A 12,278-nucleotide genomic window follows, 5' to 3' on the forward strand; every position below is an offset into this window, starting at 1 on the left:
TGGCACACTATTAAACAGGTTTCAGGTCGAGGGACCAGCAGGTCCCTCTTGTGACATCCTGATGCTTAGTCCAGGGCTTTGCAGCATATTTTTCTGTTAAGGTTTAATCAGCAATAATCACTTCACAACAGACCAGAGTGACCAAAGGCATGCTGCGATAGTGTCCCGGCTCTAACGGAAACACAAGAGGGGACAGAGAGATAACAGCTTTGACTGCCCTCAATTCTGCCATTGGATGTGTGAACTGCACTCTCTCTTTTCTCAGAAGTCGGCACCCTGACACACTGATAAACCTTCATCTAGTTTCCTGTTCTTTTGTGGACTGGACACACCACTGACCCAACGGTGAGGAGATACTGCAATATCACAATGTGAATATTTATGTGGTGAGATCCTTAAGGCTCAAATATCTAAACTGATGCAAAGACTGGACACAGGAGCAGTATTCAATCACACGACAATTGTGCATTTTCCGATCACATGTTTAGATCATGTGATACTGACCTTTGAGACATGAATAACCAAATAAAAGTTCTTGTGCCATCATATCATCTGTGGTTAACAAGCTCCACTGCTGATCTTACCAAGGGCTAAACTTCCTCTCGTTTATTACTGAAAGACCTGGGGCTTGCAAGATGCTGTTATCTGACTACTGAAGAAGATCTGAGACAAGGACTAGCTCAGAAACTCTAATCTCTGATGGACCTATTACCCTCATATCCTGGCTAAAACAAACGTCTGCGCTCCAGTATCGCTATATCACATTTTAGACTATTTATATTGGACAATTCTTTTTTAGGCATCTGTTTAATAACTTTTTAAGTATTTTTCAAAGTGCTTTAGTCATCAAACACAAGCAGGGTGAATTTCATTGTAAGTTTTCCATAAATAGAATTGTTTTCAAATTAGCTTACTAATATTCGTAAGCTACTTATGAATTGTTCTACTAATGAAATGCACAGAAATGATTCTGTCCATGTTATATGTGAAACCCACTGACTCCATGCAGTGTTCACACTTCAGTTCAGCACAATTGTCTCAGTAACTTAAGTGAAATATGTGTGTGTGTGCCTCAAATAGTTTCAAATGCTTGGCTTTATTCAATTCAACATCGTTCAACAGAGTTTAAAGGAATATTTTTATAATAATATTTTTTTGAAGTGATAATGTGTCTTTCCTTATAAAAATGTATTTTACAAATGTACAGCCTAAAAACACATATAACATGTCAACGTGTAAAAACACGTTACTTATATAAATGTAGTTTAATCGGTAACACTTTCCAATAATGTTCTGCTAGATTTGCAAACATTGGTTAATGCATTAGCTGACAAAAACTAACAATGAACCATACTACACGGCATTTATTCAAGTTGTTCAAACCTGTTTACATTTCTTTGTTCTGGTGAACACAAAGGGAAGATTTTAGAAATAAAACGTCAGCAATTTCAGTCCTGGGATAGCATTGACTAATATAGTAGGAAAAATGTAAAGGTGCTGCAAATTGTTTGCTTTCCTAAATTCTTCTAAATATCTTATTTTGTATTGAACAGAACAAAAAAGGACAATAATTGTTTTCTACTATAGTGAATGGCGTCCCAGAATTGCTAACATTTTTCCAAATGTATTTCTGTGTGTTCATCAATACAAAGAAATGTATACAGATTTGGAACAACCCAGTAAATGAAGACAGAATTCTTCTATCCTTTTAACAAAGATTAAGAAATGCTATAAAACTACATTGCTCATGTTTAGTTCATGTTAGCTAATGCATTTACGAATACAACCTTACTGTAAAGTGCTACCATGTAATCTAATACTAAAGTAAATACATTTACAGCATTCTTAAATTAGTTTGCAATAAGCTCACACTCTTTCAATATGCCTCTTCCCTGTTCTGAGCTGCACGTGTTCTCAACACATGCAAAAGACTTTCGTTCTGCCTTCCCTCTTTCATTCTACCTCACTGCCTTTGTCTTTCAATGTCCTGACAGGAGATTTCTTGAGGCAATATAGGGTGGTTCAATTTGTGACTTTGCCACGTGAGAGGGCACTCCGCCAAACCAAATGCCTGGCCCCACCAACGAACCCTTGGCCCTTTCTCTCTTTCCTCACCAGACGAATTGCGAGTAGATTGTTGTTGGTGTGGCTCCCGGCTGACCTGGCATTGTTCCATGTCAGGAATTCCTGAGACGTGTGTGTCTAGAAGACCACCCTTTGCCCCTTTGGATAATAGTTTTGCTTTGTTCCCAGGGAGTTCTCCTTGTAGTCGTATCCTGATGGGCTGTACTGAGATCTGCACAGGGAAAAGCCAGGAGTGCCAAGCAGAAACTCCTATCAGAGGTGTAAAGTATGTGCACAATGACTGTTGTTCTTTTGGTTTTGGTGCGGCTTTAGACTGACGATATTTCACCTTTGCACATGAAGACACAAAGCAAACACAGACTTTTCTTCATTAGCATTTTAGACCTGCAGCTCTGAAAACATTCTCATGCAATAACTCGACAAGGTGTTAAACGTCTTGCACTCTCACCAATGAAGTGTAGATTCACGATACACAATGCTTTGTGAGAGATCTGACAAAAACGCAATGGGTGAGAAGCCAAAAAGCATCATTTTCGAAGGTTTTTAATCCATAGGCTAGTGTGTGAACAAGTAGGGCATGTGATACGAACGGTCCAGCTAGGTGTGAACGGGCACGTGCGTGAGTGTGAACCAACCGTTAGTCTCCTTTGAGTCTCTCGGGGTTATTAGCAGCTAAAAGACCTGTCTGCTAACAACCACTGCAGGACTAGTTCCACCTGTTTAAGCTAGAAAACACCCAGGACTGCTCAGAAGACTAAACTAACCGTCAGAGCTCAGGGCAGAATTTCTCGATGTCACGAGAAAGACGTTTTTTAATTCGCATGAAATCTGATAAACAAAACGATATGTTTACTGGATTGATTGTATTTTGTGGAGTTTCTCGTCATTGTAATCGTGTGTGTACATGCTTTTCACAGCTTGAGTCTTCTTTCCTCTGCTGTTCGCCGGTAGTGTTTGTTCGTTTAATGTAAGGCCAGCCCAGGACTACACTAAACCTAGGTGTTAAAATCCCATTGCAACTATTTGCTTTAAATATTTGGCTATGACATATGTTAACGTGCGTGTTCTTATCAGACCGAAAATAGTCAGTTAGTTCTACTTAATTAACCCGGTAATTCGGATTAATATCTTCTAAATCTCATTAGGGGCTTTTCGGGCCGAATGCTGATTTTCGCGGTCTGATCCTGCAAATCATTTGCGAGGAACTCTCCATCGTAAACAAAGGATGATTTAATGAATGTGACCTCATGCTGGTGTCGGCTGTTAAAATGCTTAATTGGCGTAAAGATGTTTAAATATGGAAACTACATATGGAAACTTGTGTATTTAAGATTGGATTCCCGGCGAACACAAAAAATATATAGTTGAATGCAGTTTCTGTTTATTGAAATATATAACAAAATGAGAAATGAGAATATTGTCTCAAAAATAAACTGAAATACGTTTAAAGCACTAAAACTATCAAATTAAACAAAAACGTATACGGCAACATAAAAAATAAACAAATAATTTATAAAATGACAAAAGCATACACCAAAATGGTACAAATTAACATAAACTATCAAGCTCATTTAATATATTAATATCAAGACCGAAATAAATCAAAACAATTATAACTTCGTCACTTTGGATTAAAGCGTGAATACAAATGTTGATATGTTAAAGTTCCAAAATGATTAATTGTTAAAACACACCTTTATGTGCATGTTTCTTCGTAATAGAGTTTAGGTTTAAGACCAGAGGACACGCCGTTCCATAATCATCTCTGAATGATAGGTCACTTATTGGAAGTAGATTCACACTTATTCCTATTTCACCAAAAATGACTTAAATTGATAAATAAAACTCGCAAAACATGTTTTCTCTCCGTCTCTCAACAATCCTCCAGGGTGCCAACTGATAAAACCTATTTCAACTGCCCCAGTTGGGTCACTTTACCGAGACTGTGCCGTGCACATTGTGTGTGAAACTCAAGCAGCATCTCTCACAATAGCAGGTCTATTTCATACATGCACTAAGTTTTCTGTTGTGCTGTTGTTCGGTTGAAAGCCTGCGGGTCCTGATGCTATGTTTTGGTCATACAATACACAACAATGTTTTTGTTCTGCGAGAGAGACATTATGTGTAATGTCATGGCTTGCTGAGGTCAACCTGTCACAACAGTAGAAAGTGTGAGAACCGTTATCACGCAGCTGATCGATATCTGACGCTGAAACACCACATTTATTTACTCTGTTGTGTTGTCATCAGAGGTTCTCTCCTTACCAAACATAGATTGTGATTTACTGTCGACCGCTTCTATTTATTTCCATTTCTGCCTTTATTTTCCCTCAATGGGTGAATAAACGGAGTGACAATGGCAGAGTGCAGGTCTGTCAGAAGTGAAAGGCATTACGCAGACAGGTGAGCTCATAACACAACTCTCCCTACGATGCCGTCTCTACATTCTTTACAGTAGAAGTCACCCCTGGTGAATGATAACAAGACTGTCTGCTGACGGACAAAGGATGTCTCTTATTGGGCAGGTGTTCTTTTTTTTAGCTGAACTGAGTATTTTCTCTTTCACTAAGAAGAAATGTAAGTGTCAAACTTAATGCACCTTTCAAAACAAACACTTAAAAACTGACAAAAAACATGATTCGACAACATTGTTTGATGGAATGTATGGGGACAATAGTTGTTTTTATGATTAAAACTGAACATCAACATAATGAAGAAGTGAAGCATTGGTCCATAGAAAAAATTAATGATAATATCTGATGATAGAGTTCTTTTCACATTCATTTTGTAGCTCGATACTCTATGAAGCTACAACAATTTTACACGATTCATTCATTAAGATGCTTTTATCCAAAGCAACTTACACAAATGAGAGAATTAACATTTTGTCAGTGAGCCAATGAAAAGTGCAGTTTACAAACTTCATATTTTTTTCTCCTATGGAATGATCAGACGAGTGTTTGCGACAAAGTTTGATACTTAAAAGTACAGATTTGGCATAATTCAGTTTAAGACACTGACAAGGTTTTGGAGTATAAATAGACACTTTTCTCAAGTGCGTCTCCCTTGTCTGGCATCTCGGAGCACAAGGGTGAAAAGAACGCTCGTACACTTCTCTTGTGGACTTTTGACCCCAGACACATGCAGTCATTCACAGAGACAAGTTTTGTGTCCCCAGACAAGAGTTTCTCCATAGCGGGCAGAGGCAATTACACTTGGAGACAAAGAGGCCTCCGGGGGAGATGAGAGACATGGAGCATCACTACAGCTGAGCTTAAGCGGGACAGACTTAACAGTCTCTGGAAACTAAAATAATTCACTGATATATTATTTATTATTGATGTAAATATAGATTTGGTTAATCACATCAGGGATCGGTTGCATACTTTTTGTTTGTACCCCCTAAATGCAATGCATCTTTGCGATGAATAAATGTACCTAAATGTCCATGTATTTTGCCAGTGCTTGCCATTCCTTCAACAGGACGAGCACAAAATTACGATGACAATTCACCTTGGAATTCTATGTGCAGTTTTGAGATAGCTTCACAATTTGTGCTTTCCATTTCACTTTGTAGATCTTTTTTTTTACATTCTAATAAAGTCATTAAGAAAAAAAAATCACATAAATATCGTGTCCCAGATTAAGAATATGTGAATAACTCAATTTTGACAAAAATGTCACATTGAATGTGTTTCTCCTTTTCTTTCCCATGATTATTATCATGTCCCCGGCCCACCCCCTTACACTGGGCTGTTTCTTTCTAACAAACTCGCAGTTTCTGTGATCTTTTTTCAGATCATATATGGGAGACTATTTATGTAGCAGCAACCCCCTCGCTTGTGTGATGGGGGATAATTACTATTCTGGAGACTCTAGATTAGACTGTAATTGAAATTCGAAGGGCTTGAGTGAAAAGCCAGTAGAACAGGAAGGCAAACACAGGGAATAGAGATTAAAGCCATCAGCCGCAGTCAATACATTGCATGCAAGCCCATTACAGTGAAACGCGGTACATACATCAGCCACCGTACCATCAGCATAACCTGGTGTTTTAATATTCAGGCAAAATAAATCACCGTACCTTAACGCGTTCATGCATTGATTTGTGTATTTAGAAAATGTTTGTGCCTGTCACCTGTCTGCTGTGTGGGGTTACATTGGCCCCTGGCCATTTAGAGACCACCTATGTGCCGATAGAGGTTTTGTCTTTACCTGTACCTTGTCTTGTCTGGGACCTTGCAATGGGTCTCAGGTATTTAGCACGGTCCAATGGAAGTGAAAGGACTTGTCCTTTTGTCAGGCTTGTGTACTAGACAAGCACGGGAAGATGGAGTGGAGGGCTCTGCTGGTGGTCGGTGCATTGGACACAAATATTTGCTCCTATGTCCACACAAATTTGTCTCGATGTTGAGTCACTGAGGGATCGGTAATTACCTGCACTTAAACACCCCAGAACAATGAAAGGGAAAGGGGCAGTGATCAGAATGTCGAATTGCCACGAAGAAAGGAAGTTATCTTGAATTAGTCTAGTAAGTTAGCTTTATAAGATCATCCTACAGTTTGTATAGTACGTGAATTCAACCATTATATTTGGCTACAGCACAGGCAGAACAAGATGTATTAAGAAAATATTTAATTATGGGTGTGTATTATGCTGACTCAGCCATTAGTCACTTTATTATCTTGAAAATGAAAAATGGAGAAGCGTATTTTTAAATTTCAGAGTAATGAAGGGACCTGTGTACCCTGAAGTGAACTTCTTCTCAACTCTTTTAATGAGCGCTGCTTCAACTTGCCTGCATGTCTAACTTTAATACCAAGTGATAAATATATCTAGCCTTTAAGCAAGAATCCGAGCTGAAATTTGCTGGGTCAATGTTTGATTGTACATCTTTTTGTGGGAAATCACAGAAGTCATTTTGTCTACAGCACTAAGAACCGTTGCATTATAAGACTCATTTTCTTAGCTATCTAAGTTAATGTCAACGTAAACACTTCAAAGCAAAAGAAAAAGATTTGCATGCACAAATTCATTGCTTATATGTCTATGGATGTAAACAGATATATGTAAACATTTGCTTTCATGCACAACTTCACAAAGCTCATGCATGTTTCGATGAGGTGGAGACACAAGGATCAACATTTGTGGAGACACAAATCAACATTTTCCTTATCTGATCTCCAACAGAAAATGCTTCTGCGTGCTTCTGACACAGACTAAATGCTCCTATGATATCTGTTCTGTTTCTTATAATGCAAAGTTTGTGTTAAAACAGGCTTTCCTATGATGTTCTTACTAAGAAAATAAATGTGTCTGTTAGAGCACAGACAGCTTCAGTTTATTATGACTAATGAGAATAATTGTTGTTAAATATATCATCAAATGTACTATCAAAATCCAATTACTGCAAGTTTGCTCTAAAAATAAATGTTGACCTCTTTCATCCTGGCACACATGTACCGCTCAGGGTCATTAAAAGAAATAAGGCTTCGGAACAGAAAATAAACGGAGTAGGCTAGCTTTAATCTGTTAAAAAGTATATTTGTATTAACAGGGTTATGTTGTAAAGCAAAAGTCAATATGACAATGCAAACAAAACCTAGCCAGCAGCATAGATCTCATTTCAACATACAGAGGAACAACAAAGAGGAAATGTTCTTTGCCATATTATAAGATATTTTTAGTAAATATGTTGCACAGACACCAGTAACAGAAATGCTCTGTCAGAGAGCGGAAGACTGATTCCATGGTACAGATAAAATGAAATATAATATATATATTTTAAACAATCCATTATGCAGATTAAGGAACTAATTCGTTTACTTTTGTTTCCATGGAAAAAATCTTTAAGTGAAATTGTACATATTAAATGGGACACAATAAAATAACTCTTGTCTAGGCATTTTGTAAATACAACTGTGTATTTCCAGGAAGATTGTGTCTTTTCTGACAATCTGCAATCTGACTAATTGTGTTTAGAAAACGGCAAAGAAAAGAGAAACAAAACTTCCGTTCTTTCTTATAAAGGCAAAGAGAAACATGACAAAACGCGCGCGTCCGTGGCACGTATAGAAAATGCACCCGAAATGTAATGGTATCAAATAATGCGAATTCTAAACCGCAAATAAACCGGGTATTTCCACAAATTGTTATTGCAATCATTATTAATAATACATCAGTTAAGGCGCCTTTTCATTTAATGTATTAGTTTAATGTCCAGAATCGATGTCGGCACTGCGACCTTGCGCCTGTACATTTAGCTAGAATAAATAGGCAAGTAGCCACTCAGCTGTGCTGTGCAAAATAACACACTCTGTGTCTCAGGAAACTCTCTCCATTTCCACATCACTCGTGACAATGCTATTGAACGGGAATCTGACGTCCGTAGATCGGATAAAAATAACTGCACTACATAAACCAACAGCGTAAAAGTTGCTGCAGAACCTCGTGGCTTGCGCAAAGAGCGGAACGGAGAAATAGCACATTCAATATTTCGGGATATTTTTTGCGCGTTATTTTTAAAGAACAGACGGATCAAGTAACGATGCATTACTGTATCATTATTATTTTATTTTAAATAGGCCACGTTTTAATTCCACGTCCTGAAGGCATCAGGTGTAATACAGTATTTTGGTATAAGGTTGCCCACCTCGTCTCCACACACGACCCCAGGAGCATTAGGCCATTCATTTGCATTTTAATCAACTGAAAGAGGAGGTCTATTGACTCAGAGATCATTAACTAACATGTATCTCTATTGTTTAACATTGAGATTATCATGTTGTTTCGATTGCTCCGAGATTTTACAGATGGCTGTTCAAATGCTAATGAAGAAAGAGGTTGGATGGATAAATTAATACACATATCGGACACGTAGGATCGGGACAATTTTAATACGAATAGAATTAGATGCTTCGGCGAAACTCACAGTACTGCACTCACTGTAAAACATTGTTTTGAAAGCTTGACTAAACTAAAAATTAAATACAATTAAAACCCACTTGATTGGGGTTATTTGAGTTTGCCTTTTTTGCATATTTACACAAAAAAAAGGAATAACATAAATAACAAATTATTAAATGGATAAAATCAATACCCAATAAATGGATAAATGTTTGAGTGTCCCCTAATACATTTTAAGAAGACGGGTAAGCGGGGTATATGTGGCGCCCCCTTCAGCACTTACACACCCCTATTTAAACTTAAAGTTAGGATACACTGGAATGAGAGTAGGCTACCATCAAAACCATTAAAACATCGAAATGCTTTTTACTTGTTTTTTATTGAAATTGCGTTAATGTTTGTGGTTTTAAAGTCTACGAAATAGATAGGTAAATAAAGACATTGGACGTAACGAAAATGTAACGGCAGGTTTAATGTGCACATTTTCGATTGTTTATTTCCCTGTGCTATTACACTTACAAATATGATTTTAAGGAATAAATGAGTAATGGCTAATTAAACAGAGACCAAATAGTTATTTAATATACGTGTTGTCAACGATAGCAGGAGTAAACACGCGATAGGCTACAACGATTTGCAACGTCACGGGGACACGCCCACAAGACGCTCAATGCCCTTATAACGAGACAGGTAAAGGGGCAGGCAGGCGCATCAGAGACGCATCATCTCTCTCGGACTGAATGACAGCGAACAGACTTATCTAACTTTTGCAACATGGCTCTTGCAGATGCGATGTTGCCTTCGATAAATACTTTTTCGACTTTGGACGAAAAGCAGGCTGAAATTGTTCGGGTGAGTTCCCTTTTGATTTCAAGTTTTGTAGCCTATTGTATGTTTTGGAAAAAGTTGAAGTTTAGTAGTGTATGGTTTGTTGGGGTTTGCATAAAATATCTAAATGTAAAAAATGCTTTCCTGGCTATGTTTGACAATTATCTATTATAGAATGAAGCGGTCTAACCCTAAAAATGTCTGTTTTGCAGGACTGGAAAACCTCAACGGTTGGGGACATGAGACCTCTGATCGAGGTGGAGTTCAGCATTGTGGAGTCGCCACCTCTGGCCAAAGACGAGGACGAGCTTTCCAAGTTTTTGGATCTGGAGTTCATTCTGTCCAACTCCGTCACGTCTGACAGTGACACCGCGACGCATCAGCCGCCCGCCTATTCCTTACCGGAATCACCGGAGAGCTGCAGTACAGTCTACGACAGCGACGGCTGTCACCCGACGCCAAACGGGTTTTGCGGCAACAACTTTAACGCACGTCCCGTTCACAGTCTGGTAGCAGAGCTGTTTACACCAGACGTGAATTATCACGGCGACTCATCGCGCGATTATAGTTTGAAAGGACCCTTAGACAGGCTGGAGTACACTGAACTGAGGGCTTTAAACGCTGGAAACCCGATCAATTCTAATAGTTTGGGATACAAAATCAAAACTGAAAACCACGAGCAGTCCTGCATGATGGCAAACGACTACGTGGGAAATTATTATGGGCATGAACCACAGCGCGTTATGCAGCACCAGACTTACGCGCATCACGGCATGCAACATGACGTTGCACGGGACATGTTAGGCAGGAAAGACAGCATTTTGACAGAGATGAACTCTCACCAGCACGTTAACATCCCACATCAACAGCAGTTCATGAACGGCGCCCTTTATCCGCCGCAGTACGGCCAGCATCAGCAGTACCACCACGGACAATACGTGTTCAGCGATCCCTTGCGGTCAAATCACCCGGCCATGCCTGGTGTGATGTTGACTCCGCCATCCTCGCCCCTTCTGGGGTTTTTAAATCCCGAAGACAGCAAGCCCAAACGAGGACGTCGGTCGTGGGCACGAAAACGGACAGCGACGCACAGCTGTGAATTCCCCGGTTGTGGCAAAACGTACACGAAAAGCTCTCATTTGAAAGCGCACATGAGAACGCACACAGGTACGCAGTGAATACTTGTTTTATCATTATTAGCCTTTTTTCTTGTATTAACACTGCGAGTAACGTGACGAGTGAACACGATAATAAATGTTTTCCATTCTGCTCCGTTCACAGGTGAGAAACCATATCATTGCAGTTGGGAAGGTTGTGGCTGGAAGTTCGCCAGGTCGGACGAGCTGACTCGTCACTATAGAAAACACACGGGACACAGGCCGTTTCAGTGCCACCTGTGCGAGAGAGCCTTCTCCCGATCTGATCACCTGGCCCTGCACATGAAGAGGCACATGTAAAAAAAAGACTTTACAACCGCGAGAGGATTTTATATTGCCAAGACAATTTCTGTTTTGGATAGCAATTATGTTAATAGCAGTAAAATGTCATTTGTTTTTTTAAATTATGACAGTATTTAATAGAAAGAGAAGTTCATTTAGAAAATAAATTATGTAGTACTTTTCCAGATGTATAGAAATGGGGCAGGACCCACACTTTGTATATATCTGTATTTTTTATTTTGTTTATACATTTATACATCAGGGAATACATTTTTTTTCATGGATTTGCAGAATAAAAATTCAGTTTTGTACTCAAGCTTTTGTCTGAGGCTCTAATTTCTGATCACCCTGAAAGTAAAATAGTTGAATGATTTCAATCGAAAACATGATCAAATATGTCAGTGGTGAAATAAATAGGTGTACTAAAAACCTGATTTAAAACGTTGCAACAGTACGGTTTTAATGAGGTTTTGTTACTATCATTACTACATCTATGTATCTTTGCTGCTACTAGTATTACTTGTAAAGAACCGCCTCAACCACAATAACTAGATATAACACACCCTCTGAATCATGCTTTTTAATTGCTTTGTAGTTATTGAACACCGAAAGCAACTAAGGCAATGTATAAACAAACATTTGTACCAAATGCTTTTGAATAAGGGTGTGAATGTTTGTACATTTTAATTGAATATATTATGTTGAAGTGCATGCAGTGTATTGCATTTTTATGTATTCACGAATTTTAAGTCAATGCTGGATGATAAAGTATAAACTAAACAAAACAACCATCACAAACATTGTAATTATTATCTGTGGATGGCTATTAGCCCAGAACAAGTTTTTCTACTCAGGAAAACAACAGTAATGTCGCCCTCTGTTGTCTAAAATTGGTAGCCAAACCCCGTTTTCAGTCGACTGTGGCTGCTGTCAAAAGTGATCCGTTAGGATTTAGTCTCACTCTGCTGGCAAGAAAACATACTGCATGTAAACAACGGTATTAAGGGGATACTTCACCC

General features: G+C 38.7%; 1 protein-coding gene across 3 annotated transcripts; it reads left to right on the top strand.

Moving 5' to 3' along the window:
- Positions 1-230: 230 nt before the first annotated feature.
- On the top strand, positions 231-12,052 carry klf17 (Kruppel like factor 17). Of its 3 annotated transcripts, none has more exons than XM_079452496.1 (5): positions 231-345; positions 2,254-2,350; positions 9,780-9,844; positions 10,033-10,987; positions 11,102-12,052. In XM_079452496.1, the coding sequence occupies exons 3-5, from the start codon at positions 9,785-9,787 to the stop codon at positions 11,275-11,277; spliced, it is 1,191 nt and encodes a 396-aa protein (XP_079308622.1). In that variant the 5' UTR covers positions 231-345; positions 2,254-2,350; positions 9,780-9,784; the 3' UTR covers positions 11,278-12,052. The 3 variants fall into 3 exon arrangements, with proteins under 3 accessions (XP_079308622.1, XP_079308621.1, XP_079308620.1); XM_079452495.1 differs by having other exon boundaries at positions 264-873; XM_079452494.1 differs by lacking the exons at positions 231-345; positions 2,254-2,350 and having other exon boundaries at positions 9,688-9,844.
- Positions 12,053-12,278: the final 226 nt, after the last annotated feature.

Source organism: Barbatula barbatula (genome assembly GCF_947034865.1).
Source record: "Barbatula barbatula genome assembly, chromosome: 3".
Classification (NCBI taxonomy): domain Eukaryota; kingdom Metazoa; phylum Chordata; class Actinopteri; order Cypriniformes; family Nemacheilidae; genus Barbatula; species Barbatula barbatula.

Coding starts and splice junctions, on each gene's coding strand:
- klf17 (XM_079452494.1), top strand. CDS start 9,767: ATGGCTCTTGCAGATGCGATGTTGCCTTCGATAAATACTTTTTCGACT. Junction 9,845..10,032: donor AGCAGGCTGAAATTGTTCGG/GTGAGTTCCCTT, acceptor TCTGTTTTGCAG/GACTGGAAAACCTCAACGGT. Junction 10,988..11,101: donor GCACATGAGAACGCACACAG/GTACGCAGTGAA, acceptor CTCCGTTCACAG/GTGAGAAACCATATCATTGC.